This window comes from Pistacia vera, unplaced genomic scaffold (assembly GCF_008641045.1).
Source record: "Pistacia vera cultivar Batoury unplaced genomic scaffold, PisVer_v2 Contig747, whole genome shotgun sequence".
Classification (NCBI taxonomy): Eukaryota; Viridiplantae; Streptophyta; class Magnoliopsida; order Sapindales; family Anacardiaceae; genus Pistacia; species Pistacia vera.
In genome coordinates, this window is record NW_022196609.1 from 84,373 (window position 1) to 102,041 (window position 17,669).

At 36.2% G+C, this 17,669-nt stretch overlaps 1 protein-coding gene across 1 annotated transcript; it reads right to left on the bottom strand.

Annotated features, from left to right (window-relative positions):
- Positions 1-5,676: 5,676 nt before the first annotated feature.
- LOC116115591 (protein PELPK1-like) lies at positions 5,677-6,003 on the bottom strand. Its single transcript, XM_031401725.1, has one exon. The coding sequence runs from the start codon at positions 6,001-6,003 to the stop codon at positions 5,677-5,679; it is 327 nt and encodes a 108-aa protein (XP_031257585.1).
- Between the last annotated feature and the right edge of the window lie 11,666 nt (positions 6,004-17,669).

The window sequence follows — 17,669 nt, forward strand, 5'->3', positions numbered from 1 at the left end:
ATCCAGGCCAGACATTGCTTACTCAGTGAACAAACTGAGTCAGTTTTTAAAGGCACCAACACAGCTTCACTGGCAGGCTTGTAAGAGACTTTTGAGATATATTAAACGAACTTCTAACTATGGAGTTCATTTCACTAAAAGTCATATGTTTCAGCTGGAATGTTTCACTGATGCTGACTGGGCCAGCAGCTTGCATGACAGAAGGTCCACTAGTGGTTGCTATGTCTTCCTTGGATCCAACTTAATTCAGTAGTTTTCCAAAAAACAAAGAGTTGTTGCTCTGTCCTCTACAGAAGCAGAGTATAGAGCTCTTGCACAGGGCTCAACTGAGATTGTCTGGTTCTGCAGCCTATTCACTAAGCTTGGACTGCAACTTTCTGGTATTCCTATCATTTGGTGTGACAACCAAAGTGCTGGTTCCTTAGCTTCAAATCCTGTGTTTCATGGCAGGACAAAACACATTGAACTTGATGCTCATTTTGTGAGAAATCAAGTTACTGACAACAAACTGAAAGTTCAGTATGTTCCTACTGAATTTCAGAAAGCAGATGTCCTTGCTAAGGCATTGCCAGCTTCCAAGTTTGTATCATTTCGAGAAAAGCTTAATGTCAAAGCTACTCCATCAGTTTAATTAGTCTGCTGCAGATGCTCTGTGTTACTTGTGTTTAATTTGTGAATTTTGTTGAATTAACAATTATGGTTGGTTGGTGTTTCAGAAGAGCTGCATGTTGATTTAATGTGCTAGAAAAGCTTAATGTCAAAGCTACTCCATCAGTTTAATCAGTCTACTGCAGATGCTCTGTGTTACTTGTGTTTAATTTGTGAATTTTGTTGAATTAACAATTCTGGCTGGTTGGTGTTTCAGAAGAGCTGCATGTTGATTTAATGTGCTCCTTGCTGAAACTTCTGCATGTTGAGCTGAAGATGATTTTGCTGAAGGTTTTGAAAGTTGTTTTGATAATTTGTGACATTTTAAAAGTAGTGCAGAATTGGATTGGAGCAGACTTGTCAGAATTTTGATTTAATGTGCTTCTTGCTGAAACTTCTGCATGTTGAGTTGAAGATGACTTTGCTGAAGGTTTTGAAAGTTGTTTTGATGATTTGTGAAATTTTAAAAGTAGTGCAGAATTGGATTGGAGCAGACTTGTCAGAATTTTGAAAGAAGTTACTGAAACTTCTGCATGTTGAGTTGAAGATGATTTTGCTGAAGTTTTAAAAGTTGTTTTGATGATTTGTGAAATTTTAAAAGTAGTGCAGAATTGGATTGGAGCAGAATTGTCAGCTAAAAATTATTGAAAGTAGTTGCTGAAACTTCTGACTGATGAGTTGAAGATGATTTTGCTGAAAGTTTTGAAAGTTGTTTTGATGCTTTGTGAAGTTTAAAGGTGAGTTTTGAAGGCTACTACGTATGCTGTTTGCAGTGTTTGTTTTAAACTCTGGTGAAGCTGTCAGCTTGTAATGCAAAGTCTGATGATTCAATACTAAGCTTGATGTTGATCATATGGTTTAGTAGTGGAGATTAGTAATGAGAAGATTATGGAAGTCTAGTTTAAGGGAAGATGCTAAGATGAGTGTATCAAATGGTTCATGCTTATGGAAGTTTGGTTTAAGGGGAGATGTTAGGATTAGTGTATAAGCTGCCAAATTTGTAATTTCTGTTACTTACACGTGTACTGCTGTAAATGGCAAGTGCTACTCACTGCTACTCACGTGTATTGTTTGTGCATATAAATGAGTTTGTAAACTCTGTATATTTTTAATCAATTGAAAGATTTAACAGTAACAAACTTTACTTTTTCTCTCAAATTCGTATTCTCAACTTATCCGAATGGAAGGGTGACATATGGCATTTTCTGACCGATTAGGATTGAATCACTAACACCTTTCTTGCCAATCACTAGTTGTAGGGACACCTTTCTCTTAGCAAAAACCTAAAGGAATTGTTCCTTACAATGATTAGGAACCCAGCCTAGACCGACCTGTTCGATTGTCGACCGGCCTCTTATCCGGTCCAGTTACTGAATAAACTCATACATATATATACACTCGGATTGGACTAGAGTTTGACCAGTGGAATAGTAGCAAACCATCGGTCCAACCGGTCTTGACAGAAAACCGGTTCACTTATACAAAATCCCCAAAATTTCATATTTATATTTTTGCTTTTACGATTGCCAATTTCTCACTCCTTCTGATCTGATCTTCGCATCCCTTTGTGTTCAACCGCCATTCCTCTTTGTTCAATCAATCTTCATTCTTCGTGTTCAATTCTTATCTCTCGATTGAATTCTTTGATTGAACTAAACTTTTGTAGTTTTATTTGATTCGTTTTTTTTTTTTTTTTTTTTGGTTGAATTTTCATCAAAATTTTATACCTTTTTTTTATCCTATGGCTACTGTTGCTGAAATTGCCGATGATCAAACTGCTACCAACACAACCACTGCCACCACAACAACTACCACAAACAACACCAACAACAACAGCGAGAAGAGTAACAATAAGTTGGAATGGTGGGTTTGATAGGAGGCTTTTAGTTGTTGTTGTGTGTAAGGAGCCTAGGAATGTGTGTGTGGTGCTTTGATCTTGCTCATACAGGTTTAAGGTAGGCGGGAGGTGTGTTTTCTTACTGGTGTGAGGCAGGGGAGGGCTGTTGAGCGGAGGTGCAGGTCTCTCTTCAAGAGGAGTGGGATGATTTGATTTTCTTATCCTTATACAGGTGGTGTGTGGCAGGTCCCTTCTATTATGGACTCTTGTGTGGACTGTTTTTTCTGCTACTTTGGTTCTCCTGGTGAGAGTATTTTGTTCTGCTTGGATGATCACTATAAAGTTTATTTCGTGTTGCAGCATTGGAGTTTTCATCATGTGACAGCATGAGCTTGATAGAGGCAGATTTGGTGATTTTGACTGCTGCTGCAGCTTGGAAGTTTGTGAGCAAATTGGGCTGATTCAGCTTGGCTGTGTTGTTTTGGGGCTTTTTGTGCAGTTTCTTTTCTATCCCTTTCCGTTTGTGGTTTATGGGAATTGGTTATGCAGTTTGGGTTGATCTTTGTGGACATTTTGTTCTCCCATGTATAGTTCTCTTGTCCATAGGGTGGCTAGTTCTTGTAAATGGCTTCTGATTTTTTTTAGGTTGGTCCTTATTAGGATGGCCTGTCCAACAGTCCAGGTGTGTGTTTGTCCCTTGGGTTGTCCAAGGTTCTTGGCTGTAAAGGGGTCTGGCCCTTTATTTAGGTACATTTTTTATTCTTTATGATATTTGTTTTTGCTTTCGTTATGCATTCTTAATTGTGGTATGTTTCAGTCTTTTATTGAATTCTGAAAATTTTGAGTTTTTTTTTTTAATCATATTCACGTCAGCATGATGATGTCACCGATCCGACTCATCAGTCTGACCGGTTCGATCGATCAACCCATGACATGACCCCTTAACTGAGTCAACAAACGAGTCAGATTCCTAATAATTGGTTCCCTAAGCCTACTTGTGTATGGCTTGGGATTGGAATCTGGATCCTTAAGAAGAAAGATTGAAAGAATCTATACGGATGTATTAGCTCCTGTTTCTAGCCACGGCAAGAGCTACGAAGGGTTAACTAGGGTAAGCGCATAATAATGCTGCCCTTTTCAATGGTGATCGGCCACACTAGATTACCCATATGTGAAGAACCTTTTGCTCATCTAGCTATTGTTCTATGCCTCCTTTGTATCTGGGAGTTTATGAGCATTTAGAGATGTAACGATCTCTAGCACACAACAATTAATTTAGTCGGCGGCTGAATTAAATATTATAATGTGAAAGTATATTTTGATCCACTATTTTTTCAAAAAAATCTTCTTCAATGGTTAAAAAACAATTAGAAAAGTAGTTTCTTATTGGTCTAATATATATTGAGCCTTTACCTACAAACTTAAGCTTTTAAGTTGGATGACAACTTAGCATAGTATCAAAACCAAAGGTTTCAAGTTCGAATTTCCACATACAAACTGGATAAAGAAACTAAAAAAAAAAAAAAAAAAATCAATATTTAAATCTAAATCATTGAATTATACAAAGAAATGACAAACAAAAAAAAAAAAAAAAAAAAAAAAAAAAAAAAAAACAAAGTTTGAAGTGAGGGGCCTATTGGTCTAATATATGTTGAGACCTCACCTATAAGCTTAAACTTTTAGGTGAGATGTGAATTTAACATTCCTAGACTATCATGAAGGATAGTTATTTTCTAAAATCTTTTCCTTGACTGTCAAGAGTTGTAAAGTCCGTCCTTTACCCATATTCACGACGGACAGATCATATTAATGAATTACATGCAATTTATTTTCAAAGATAATATCACCATTGATCGAAACTTATTGTAGGGTGGATCATTTATACATTAAAGTCGGGTCTGTTATCTGGTTGCTTTTGAAAATTTTAACTTGTCTAATATAAAGTAAATATTAGTTCAATAGGCCAGCTGAAACTTGGATTTTTTTTTCTTTTATTTAGTTGAAATATGGGTGTGTAGTTATCTTTCCACCTAAAAGTTTAAGTTAGAATTCAATATTGTATTAGTCCAATTAATCTGGAAAAACTCTTTTTTTTTTTTTAAAAAAAAAAAAGAAAAGAAAAGAAAAGAATATCCTTAAAACAAACTAGGCGTGCTTGCAAGTGAATCAATTACTTCCATTGTTTTGAAACCCAACCTATTGTGAGACTGGCCAAGGTGATCGGATCACGGGTCGATCGGTCCAACTAGTTGGATTGGTGATGTCAACAACAAAAGTATTTTTAAAAAATTATAAATTAGTCTCTTAAATTTTGAAAATACTCCTAAAAATTACAAAGTAGTCCCTTATATTTTAATTTATTATAACAATACCCAAAATATTATGAATTAGTCCCTATAGTATTGCAAAAACACTCATAAAAAATTATCATTAGTCCCTATAAATTTGAAATATAGAAAAATCCCCTTGGAACTTGAACCGGATCGGAGAGGCTGTCAAGTCTCGGTCGAGCCGGTCCGACCAACCGGTCTAGTCTGGGTTTTAAAACCTAGATTACTTCGACAATTAGTTAGGGTGATGATAGAAAATACTTTTAAGTACATAGCTTTCTAAATTTTTCATGACATTTCAGAAGCATAACCTTGTTTTCGCTATCTTATGATGTCCCTAACTCTGAGGAGTCATATGTATTGTCGTATTTTTATTAATTTAATAAATAAGTTTTATTAATTTAATAAATAAGTTTTATTAATTTGTATAAGCAAGTTTGTATTAGCATGATTTAATTTTAAAATATATATTTTCAATTCATTTGTTTAATGTCAAATTAATCGAATAAAAAATATATCATGCTTAATTTCAGAATTGTTAGTCGAGACGGCTTTCTCTTATTCATAAAAATACTATATGCCAGAGAAACATTATACTTAAGTACCACTGATAAATGAACATTCAAAAATCACTATAATATCAAAGAAATACAATAAGTGACACGCCCAATACAGGAAATCAAGCTCAACCAAGAGCACCAAAACAACTTAAAAGTACATAAATCATCTGGTCAAAAGTAAACACCTGAAACGAAGACACCACAAGTTTAGAATACGTTGGAATGCATGCACGAGTGAAATCTGATGATCCAAGTATATAACAACGAAGTAGGCAGTAATTCAAGGAGAGAAAGAGAGTAATTAAGGATTAGCTGAGTGAGTAGGGACGACGGGGACGACGGGGAAGTCCTTGGGCAATGTAGGCTTAGGAAGGTCAGGCAAATGAGGAACTGCTGGCAACTCAGGCTTTGGCAGTTCAGGAATTTTTGGGAGCTCAGGCAGTTTAGGTTTTGGTGGCAAATCAACCTTAGGCAATGGTGGTAGCTCGGGCAATTTAGGCTTAGGCAAATCCAGCAATGGTGTCTCCAAAAGTTGACGAGCACCCACCAAATTAGCATTGTAGCTAAATGAAGAAAAAGAGATTAGCAGAATTGGTAAGATAAATGATGGGATACGGAGATTGGCCATTTTTTAAATTGATTATGGAGAATAGTAGAAGGCTTGAGTTGAAAAGGTCGTAAGTGATGAGTTTGTGGAATGATTTTTCATGTGAAATAAAGGAAGCTTTTATGGATGTGGGAAGTGGAGAATAGGGGGTTAATTTGGTAGACCAAAAGAATAAATAAAAAACCAAGTATCTTGCATCTTGTATCTTGTAGTTAGTTCAACTTCTCACCTAAAGTATTTCGAATTCTAGATTCACATCATCATCACTAGTATTGTCGTGCACGTATGGATTTGATTCCTAGATTTGAGTGCTATTATCTGCCATCTTTGGAGAAATAAAATTCAGTTTGTTTAAAGAGCACTTGTCACGTATAGGAGAAATTTAAGTTTATTAAGTTTATGATATTTAATAGAGTAATACTACACCTACAACCTCTTCTCACAAACTTTCTTTCTCAATCTCCATATGGCAACTCGCAATTGGTCAAGCATAATTTATCAAATGGGACCCAAGTGGGACTATTATAAACTGACCAATTGCTAGCTGTCACATCGGAGTTGTGAAAGAAAGTTACGTAGGGATTGTGAGAAGAAGTTATGTGTGTAATATCTCTATTTAATAACTATTAATTAAATTTTTATGTAATAATATGGAAAAAAATCTAGAATATAATTTTGGTCAGAATGTTGAGTGATACCACAAACCATTAACAAATTGACATGTGTTAAATTTAATTGAAATTAAATATCAGAATAAGGACTAAACAAAAGTACAACGTAAATATAAGGATTAAACTAAGATAAAGAATAGGATCCAAAAAATCCAACCAAAACTGACGGTGTCAGATGTTTTCTAATTCTTTTTCCGGTGTAAACCGAAGATATCTTCAATGCCGGTGAAAAGCTAAATAAATGAGAAGTATATTTGAAATAGTTGACCAGAAAAGCAACACATCCATTTCTAAATCAACCAAAAAAACGATAGGAAATTGTTTTACGGTAGGCAAGATTTGTTCTATGATTTGTGAAGGTGGTGACCGGGGAAAGGGTGGAGGAGTTAACGGGATAAATTAAAAACCTGAAACATTTATTAGATTTTTCTCATTCTCTTTACTTTTAGAGTAGCTCATTTATAAAGTTCTCTACTCATTTTCAAACTACTTCAATGCACAATTAATGCATAAGGATGGTTCATGCTTAAAGTTTCTTACTTAATGCACTTATGAAATGCACAAATGCAATATTGCATCAAAACAGTCATTCTGCGCAGGTCACACTCAAGAAGGCATAATTTGAGTTATACACGTCGGATTACTACAGTTTTGGTCTCGTTTTAAAGCTTAGAGACAGGGTTACAATTTTACGCTTTGGTCTCAACCCAGTTCAATCTGTAAGATGCCCAAAAGTCACTGAGAAAGTCACGGCTGTGACAGGACAGTTTTTACTTAGGCATATCATCAAACATTAATTGTGCATAGACAAACCCTAATTCAATTATCATTCTATTTAGTTCTCAAACCATCCAAAATGAGAGAAAATCTCTCTTGTAGCATCACATACCTACATGGCAAACACACTCCACAAAAATTTCTCCAATTCTTCCAATTTCAACCCATCATCAAATCATCACATATACTTCTCTTATTCAAATATATCCAACAACAAGCATAATTCATCATCAATCTCATCTCAATTTCTCAATAATTACAACATATGCATATTTAAAAGAAATCTCTACTCACTTGAATTCTTAAATTTTAGCTTGAGTTGGATTTTGAGTGAAATTTACTTACCTTGTGCTTGAGTAGTCTCTTCTAAGCTCTCTATTCTTGTTGGATTCCAATCTTCTCTTAGCCCTAAGAGGTGGTGACTAGAAAATGGAGGTTGCGATAGTGATAGAGATGGTGATGATGAAGAATACAAAGTCCGGAGTAAAGGAAGAGATGATTCATGAGTGCATTACTACACATACTACATTTTTATACAATATTTCCGATATAACTTGATGTGGCAAAATATGATTGGTTGATTTTAAATTAAAAATAAACATTCACCCAATCATCTTTTGTCATATTAGTTTGTATGAGAAATGTTGTATATGTAGTATTACTCTTCCAGTTCTTGATAAAATTAGAAATAATAACTTTTAATAATATTTGACAAATGTCAATATTTAATTGGTTTATGGTGCCAGCTCAACAATTTGAGTTGGTACCTTTGCGGTAGTCTCTAGATTTTCTCGATAATAAGATATAAAAATAATATAGAATAATATTAAAATTTAATTGAATTTATTACTGATAAGAGCATGGAGTCTAAAATAATTAAAGTACATTTTTTATTTGAATTTAGAGGAAAAAAAATTGAATTAATATAATAATTAAATCAAGGTTAACGTAACTGTTTAGGTGTTTGTTAGTGTATGCCCTAGAAATCATTCGTGTTGTCGGTTTAAGAGTATTTTGTCTTGTATCAATGAATCATAAATAATAGAAGAAAGAGTACTTCAATTCAACCTTTCACCCCTCCCTTCTCCATCGTCCCTCCTTCCCTTTTTCCCCCGTCATCCTCCACCTAACCTCCTCTCCTCCACCGCCATCAACAGACCATCCTTGCTTCTTTTCTACCCATTCTTTCCTTTAGTTTCTTCTTGGCTTTCTTTGTGTGCTTGTTGTGCAAGTTTTGGGTTCTCTTTGTGCTTTGATTCGGTGAACTTTGTAAGTGTGTGTGTGCTTTAGGGGTTGTGGTTGGTTTGGAATGCCGGAGTTCCTTTTCCAGCTAGTTGTGTGTTTAGTCATTCTTGTAGTCCTTCTTTTGCTTGATTTTCCCTCCATTTCTTATCCTCTTTGGATATCTTGGCTTCTTATTGGCTAACCAAATTTCTTCATTATCCTTTCACTATTATCTGGTCCATAGTGTATTTTTTAAGTTTTTCTTATCCTTTTCCTATTGGCCTTATTATTCCCTTATCTTCCACCTCATCTTGTGTTTCATCCATCCAAATGAAAAACCCAACCCTCTAGCCAAGTCAGCAAACACTTCCATCCTCCATGCCACCCCACCTGATCTTGTCACCTCTCTTGCCTTGTCCCCTTGCCACGTCACCTCTTTTTGCTCCCATATTTCAAGTAACCCGAATTCTATTCCGCCCCTCCCTTCTCCCTCTTTGGTGCCAGTGGAAGGTTCTAAGGGTTGTTTGTCCACAGTTGTAGGTGAAAAAAAAAAAGGAACTTTGTTATGGTTAAGGTGGTCAAAAATCCTTGTGACGATAATGTGGTTGGTGCTACCCCTTTGTATGAGGAGGGGGAGGTCATTAGGGTGGCTAGTGATGTCATTCTTAAGGAGGCTGAAAGCGATTTGGTTGTGGAGACTTCTTTGAGCAAAATTGCAGGTGTTGATGATAGCAAGGTTGTTGAGGATGGTTTTAAGGTTAACGATATGTCAAAGGAACTTGTGGTTGCTAATTGTAAGGTTAGCCAGTTAACCCTTGGTGTTAATGGTGGGTTTGTCCCTTTGAATGGAAGCGGTTCTAATGGTTTAGGAAGGAGCAATAAAGCCAAGCTTTTGAGTAATGATAGCAAAAGTGGGTGGAAAAATCTATTTGCCTCTGAGAGATCCAATGTGTCCCTTAAGTATGTTAAACCAATGTTGAGTAAGGATGGTTCTAAGGTTAGAGTTTCTCTTTCTAGTGAGGTTGCGGCTTTGGGGGTTGACAAATGGAGCAATTGTTTAGTGGGTTTTTTCCTTAGGAAAAAAAATGCCATTCTTCTTTGTTAAAAATTTTGTGGATAAGAACTGGAAGAAGTTTGGAGATGTTGGATTTGTTTCTTATAGGCAAGGGGAGTACATTTTAAAGTTCTCGGATGAGGTCACTAAGCTTGATGTTTTGGAGAATGGACCTTGGTTCATTGGAGGTTAGCCATTTTTCTTGAAAAAATGGAGTCCCAACTTGAATTCGGGTATGAATGGAGTGACAAGGTTTCCTATTTGGGCCGAGGTTTTATGGAATTCTGCTTGAGTGTTGGACATCAAAGGGATTAAGCCACATAGCAAGCATTGTAGGTTCTCTTCTTTACATGGACAACATTACTAAATTAGGAGATAGGTTGGAATTTGCTAAAAGTTGCTTGGAGATGGATGCATCCTCTGAGTTTAGGGAGGCATTTGATCTCGAATTGCCGAATGGTGAGATTACTAATATAAGGGTGGAATTTGCATGGAAACCTCTCACTTGCTCCTGGTGTAAAACCTTTAAGCACATCCAAAGAAACTGTCCTATAGCTCCAAAGGATCCCAACCCCTCGTTTCTAAGAAAAATCCTCCCCAATCCCAAGAATGGTGACAAGTCTCTTTGAGGAAAAACGTTTTGACTATTGTGAATAAGCAAGGGGAGTGTTCAAAGGTTGATATGAATGTTGAAATTAGTGCTCCCTGCGCGCATGAAAACCAGTTTGTTGTGTTGTCCGAGAATAAGGAGGAAGAGCAAGGGAATGAGAGTGAGAGTCCTAAGCTGGTGTGTGATAAGGATGAGTGTGTTCCTACTTCTATTAATAGGGCTGAAGAAATGAGTGATGGTCACGAAGAAAAAACTCCCCCTACTAAATCGATTATTTTGAATAATTTAGAGGAGACTGAAATGGATTCTTGCTCTCCATCTGTTATTCTTTTTGGAATTTGTTGAAAGTTGATGAAAAAGAAGATTTTGAGAAGGGGAAAGAGAGCATATCCAAGAACCCAAAGAAGAAATTAGCCAAAAGGGCGAGAACTCCATTCAAACTCCACCCTCCCTATGATTAATTTAGCTCCTTGGAATATAAGGGTCTTAATTCCCCTTTGAAACAAAAAGAGGTCAGGCACCTGATCTCTTCTAATAAAATTATGGTGTGTGGTGTTTTGGAAACAAGGGTTAGTGAGGCTAACTTTGAAAGAACCAAGATTAAGACTTTTGGGTGCTGGGAGGTATCTCATAATTATGCTTGCTGCCCTAGTGTGAGGATTTGGGTTGCTTGGAATACGAACATTGTGAGATTTGAAGTCATCTACTCCATGGCTCAAACTATCCATGGCAAGGTATTTTTCTTCAATTCTAATCTTTCTTTGGCTTGTTCCTTCGTCTATGGCTCTAATGGTTCGTTGGAAAGAAAAGGGCTTTGGGAGGAAATCAAGAAGACTTTGTTTAGTTTGGGCAACTATAAAGCTCTTGGTCCGGATGGTTTTTTTGCTTTTTTCTACAAACAAGCTTGGGAAGGTGTGGGAAAGGATGTGATTTGTGTTATTAAAAGTTTTTTCTGGGATAATTGTCTTCTTAAGGAGGTAAATTGCACTTCATTACCCTTATCCCTAAGTGTGATAACCCATCTTCTTGCAAAGATTTTAGGCCCATTTCTTATACTAATACAATCTACAAATGCATTACTAAGATCATTGCAAATAGAATGAAGAGTTGTTTGCCATTGTTTATTGATCATGCTTAAGAAGCATTTGTTGGGCATAGGAAAATAGGGGATAATATTCTTCTTTGCCATGAACTTGTTCATAAGTAAAATAGACCCTCGGCCAAGGAAGAAAGGTGCACTCTAAAAGTTGATTTGATAAAGGCCTATGATTCGATGAACTGGAGTTTTCTTATTGAAGCTCTTAAATGCTTTGGGTTCCCTAGTATCTTGATTTCATGGATTGCTACTTGTATCACTTCTCCCAAGTTTCCGGTGGTCATTAATGGAGAACTTGTGGGTTTTCTTGGTAGTTCTAGAGGATTAAGACAAGGGGATCATTTATCTCCTTACTTGTTTGTCATTGTAATGGAAGTTCTATCCCGTTTGTTAAATAGAGTGGCAGCCAACCTAAGCTTCAAATTTCATTGGAGATGCAAGAAATTGGGGCTCACACACCTTTGCTTTTCTAATCATCTTATGGTTTTATGTCAAGCTGAAGGTACTTCTCTTTCTCTTCATAGAAATGCTTTGATAATGTTTGAACTGTGGTCAGGTTTGGGAGCCAATCTGGATGAAAGTAACATCTTTCTTTCCGGAGTTTTTGATGATGAGAGGAGGAATCTTTTGAATCCGGTTGAGTTTGCCGAAGGTAAATTACCTATAAGATATTTTGGATTAACTCTCATAACTTCTAAATTATCTTATAGTGATTGTCGCCCCTTTTTGGATAGAATTGTGGCTAGGGTGTCTTCTTTCTTATGTGGGAAGGGTTGTCCTTATTAAATCTATCTTATGGAGTGTTCAAATTTTTTGGGCTTTTTGTTCATTCTTCCTTTCAAACTTCATAAAGAAATTGATGCTTGTTTGAGGGCTTTTTTTATGGTCTGGAGTGGATATGAAAAAGCACAAAGGTGTAATAGCTTGAGAGGATGTTTGTGTTCCTAAACACAAAGGTGGCCTTAGTTTTATGAAGTCTAAAGAGTGGAACGTTGCGGCTAATTTAAAACACCTTTGGAATATTTGTAACCATAGAAAGCCCTCCATTTGGGTGACTTGGGTGAGAACTTACCTTATTAGAAATAAAAGCCGTTGGGAGATCAATGCACCACTAGATTGTTCTTGGTCTTGGAGACATATTCTTAAGTTTAGGGTGTTGGTTAGGGGATTTATTAAAAACATTATTGGGAATGGAAATCTCACTTCTCTTTGGTTTGATAATTGGCACGCTAATGGCCCCTTGATTAGTAAGTATGGTGATCAAATTATTTATGATTTGGGTATTGATAAAATTGTTGGAGTTAGTGTTGTGATCAATGGCTTATGTTGGAGATGGCCAATGGCAAATTTGTGGGCTCCTATGGACATGATTAATTCTGTAAACATTAGACCTTATCTTGGTGAAGACAAGGTCACTTGGACTCCAACTTCTTCAGGGTGTTTTTCTATTAAATCAGCTTGGGAAGTTACCAGAGGGAGGAAACCAAGAGTGGATTGGTGTGACCTGGTTTGGTGCCATAATTTTATTCCTCAGCATGCTATGATTGTTTGGATGGCTATAAAAGGAAGACTCCCCACTAAGGATGGGCTAATGAGGTATGACATTACTTCTAAAGCTAATTGTTGTTTTTGTAGTATGGGACATGATAAGAATTCATAATATCTATATATTTGTTATATTTCCTTATGTTTTAATGGTTATAAATGCTTAAATCTTGGATTTTGATTATGTTTCGTATTTTGTGGAGTAGATTAAGGAGTTAAATCAAATTGAATTCAAAATCAAGAGATTTGGAGAGGAAAAATCAGAGCTCAAAAATATATACATTCTAGAAGCGGTTTTTGCTTAAAGCATAGGCACGTCTTGTTTTCCTAGAATGTTCACAGAAGCAGTCAGCAGATAAAGCGTGGGCGTGCCTTACTGGATCCGAGGTTTTAACCTAGGGTCACAAATTTGTTGGAGAAAAAGGATATGTATGATAGTTGGAAAGATTTAGTTACCCATTCTTATCCCTAAGATTTGCCAAGACTCCGTATTAAGGTGGGATTTGCTTCCTTATCTAAATAGGGTAACTATTATTAGATGGAGTAACTATTATAAAGGGGGGAGATTATTCACAAGAAAAACTCCTCTTCTCTTTTCTTTAGGCGTTCTTTTGATTATGAGTAGCTAAATACTTTTCTTCCAACTGAAGGATAATTGAAGTTTTGGTTCTTCAAGAATTGTGAGATCTAATTAATTTTTAGTGTTCTTTTATTTCTTCACTATTTATATATCTTCTATATTTATTAAAAATTATTGTCTTGATTGATGATGCAAAGGGCCCGTTGTTCAATTATTAGGTTAATAAATTGCCATTTAGAACTTTAAATCCATAATTGTTTAAATGTTCTAATATTAATGGTAAAATAACATAGTTGATTATAAAGAGATTTTCGATTTATGTTATGAAGATATATAATATAGTCTGAATGAATCAAGCTTGTGTATTTGTTGGCTAGAATTGGTAGTCTCCCTAATTATTAATGATGTCGATAGATTAAATCCTAAGAGCTTGTTTAGGGTTATTTATTAACAAGGGAAGTAATCAAAGAGCTTGTTTTGGTTATCAAGAAAGTAATGAGAGATAGGTTGTTAGAGCTTGTTAATAACCATAACCAATTTAGTGAAGAATAGAAGATTTTATCCTTGTATCTGTGATCAATTCTCTGAACCAATTCTGAAATTATATCTTTGGTTGGATATTTTCCTAATATTAATTTCTCCTTAATTTTTAGTTGATTATAATTACTTTCTTTTTCTTATTTCACTTCGAAATTTCAAAACCTCCATTTTCTTTGCTTTAATTTTCATTAAAATAATCTACCCAATCTCTGTGGATACGACCTTGCTCATCATTGTTACAATTTGTATTTTTTGAGAATGAGAATTTTATTATTTGTTGGATTCGACACCTACCAAATTTTTGGCGTCGTTGCTAGGGATTGGTGTTAATTAGATTTATTTTAATGCTTCGTTCTTCTCATAAGGTGAACTCCAATACAATCCTAAGATTGAGAAGACGGCTCGGGAGTTGAGGAAGGAAGCTAAATTGCATGACAAACAAGCATCTTCATCCTCATCCCCTATATTTAATTTAGTACCTAACTTGGTTGATTCATCTAGTGATTCTGAAATAGAAGAAGCAATGGCCAACCAAGAGAGAACTTTAAGGGAAATGGCTCCACCAAATGTAAATCAACAGCCACTCTGCATTACATATCCAACTTTGGAAGTGGGTTTTGCGTTAAAATCTAGATTGATCCATTTGCTCCCAGCTTTTCGTGGTCTTGAGAATGAAGATCCTCACAAGCATCTGAAGGAATTCCATGTGGTGTGTTCAAGCATGAAACCGCAAGGAGTGATAGAAGAACGAATCAAATTACGTGCTTTTCCATTCTCACTAACTGAAAAAGCAAAGAATTGGTTATTTTATTTGCCCCCGGCTCTATAACCACATGGATGGAGATGATGAGATCGTTTCTTGATAAATTTTTCTCTGCCTCACGAGTTGTTGGCATCAGAAGGGAGATATGTGGAATCAAACAAAAAGATACAAAGACCCTTCATGAGTATTGGGAAATATTTAAGCAACTTTGTGCAAGCTGTCCACAACATGGAATTTCTGAACAGCTCCTCATTCAATATTTCTACAAAGGGCTCCTACCCATGGAAAGGAAGATGATGGATGCAACGAGTGGAGGTGCCGTAGTGAACAAAACTCCTCATGATGCTAGAGACTTGATCTCCATCATGGCCGCTAACTCACAACAATTTGGATTCAGGCAGGACACATCTCCAATAAGGGTGAATGAGGTAAGTATATCTTCCCTTGAAAATCAAATATTCAATCTAACTTTTATTGTTCAACTGTTAGCTGTAGGAAATATGCAACAAGTGAAAGCTTGTGGAATTTGTGCTACCATCGTTCATCCAACTGACATGTACCCTACACTTCGAGATGATTCTTATGAGCATGCCAATGTAGTTGGAGGATTTCCAGGCCACCACAAAGGAAATACGATCTCTATTCAAATACCTACAACCCAGGATGGAGGGATCATCCCAATTTCAGCTATAGAGCAAGACCACAATTCCAACACTTTCAGACCAGACTATCTGCTCCACCACCACAGCAGACCTCCACAAGTTCAGGTATGTCTCTAGAAGAATTGTTAAATCACTTGCAACTAACACACAACAATTTAAACAGGAGACAAGAACAAGCATTCAGCAATTGGAGAATCAAATGAGTCAACTGGCATTTTCTATGAGTAGATTGGAATCTCAAGGTAAATTGCCCTCACAAACTGTTGTTAACCCAAAACAAAATGCTAGTGTAGTTACCTTGAGAAGCGGGAAGGAGTTGAAGGAACCCAGTAAGGCAGCACGTGGAGAAGAAATTGAAAAAGAAATAGTTGCTCCTCAACCTCAAACTGACCAGCCTAGAGGACTCGATAGTGAACAACCAAAGGCATTGGTGACGAATCCTCCCTTTCCTACTAGATTGACTAAATCCAAGAAAGAAGAGGAAGAGAAGGAAATTCTTGAAACTTTTCGCAAGGTTGAAGTAAATATTCCCTTACTTGATGCAATTAAACAAGTGTCTCGATATGCTAAATTTCTCAAGGAGTTGTGCACCAACAAGAGGAAGTTGAAAGGTAATGAAAAGATAAGTATGGAGGAAAATGTTTCAGCTGTCCTCCAGAAAAAATTACCTCCAAAATGCAAGGACCCAGTTATATTTACTATCCCTTGCAAACTAGGTGATGTTACGATTGAGAAAGCAATGTTAGATCTATGAGCTTCAATAAATGTCATGCCTCTCTTTATTTATTCATCTTTGAATATTCGTCCATTAAAAGAAACAGGTGTGATTATTCAACTTGCTGATAGATCTAATGTATATCCTAAAGGAGTCTTGGAGGATGTCTTAGTACAAGTTAATGGGTTGGTCTTTCCTGCTGATTTTTATGTTCTTGACATGGAAGAAGATGACTCTTCTAATTCAACACTAATGTTATTAGGAAGACCATTTCTAAAAACATCTAGGACAAAAATTGATGTGCATGATGGTACACTCGCAATGGAATTTGATGGTGAAATTATTAAATTCAATATTTATGACGCCATGAGGTACCCTAATGATGTGTCTTCTGTTTTTGTTATGGATGCTATTGACCCGTTGGTGCAGGAAATCTTTTATCTAAGTGATGATGATAAGCTAAAAGTTACACTTAGCAGGAATTTCACTCTTGAAGGGCTACAGAAGATCATCAAAAAGTTTGTGTTGGAGTCCGACCTGCAAGATGCAATCTGAAAATTGGAATCACTTAAACTTGTAAGGTATGATGTGTCTTACATTGACTTGCCTCTTTCTCACACAAAACTTCTTCCTTCTATTGTGCAGGCATTGAAATTGGAATTGAAACCCTTACCAGATCATCTGAAATATGCATTTTTGGGAGAAGGAGAAACTCTTCTGATGATAATCTCAAACAAACTCTCCATATTAGAGGAAGAAAAGTTGATTCGGATACTTAGAGAGTATAAAGAGGCTATTGGTTGGACTATAGCTGACATTAAGGGATTGAGCCCTTCCACATGCATGCATAGGATACTATTAGAGGAAGATTGTAAGCCTTCCAGAGAAGCCCAACGCCATCTGAATCCACCAATGATGGAAGTGGTAAAGAAAGAAATTTTGAAACTTCTCGATGCAGGTATGATCTATCCGATTTCAAACAGTAAATGGGTAAGTCCGGTTCAGGTTGTGCCAAAGAAAACAGGTATAACGGCAATAAAAAATCCTGATGGTTTTCATCAAATCCCAGTCGCACCTGAGGACCAAGAAAAAACCACCTTCACATGCCCGTTTGGCACTTTTGCATACCGATGAATGCCATTTGGACTTTGCAACGCTCCTGCTACATTTCAAAGGTGTATGGTTAGTATATTTTTAGAGTACGTAGAAAACATCATAGAGGTATTTATGGATGACTTTACAGTCTATGGTGATTCTTTTGATGCCTATGAAAGCTCAAGAATATACAAAGAAAAGCCTTTCATGATCAACTGATTTCTAGGAAAAAAATTTCTATTGGATAGAAAGTTTTACTTTATCACTCTAGACTGAAGTTATTTCCTGGTAAATTGCGTTCTAGATGGGTAGGTCCTTTTATTGTTACTAAAGTATTTCCTCATGGTGTAGTTGA

Bases quoted from the DNA above. Each gene is read 5' to 3' on its own strand.
- LOC116115591 (XM_031401725.1), bottom strand. From the start codon at position 6,003: ATGGCCAATCTCCGTATCCCATCATTTATCTTACCAATTCTGCTAATC.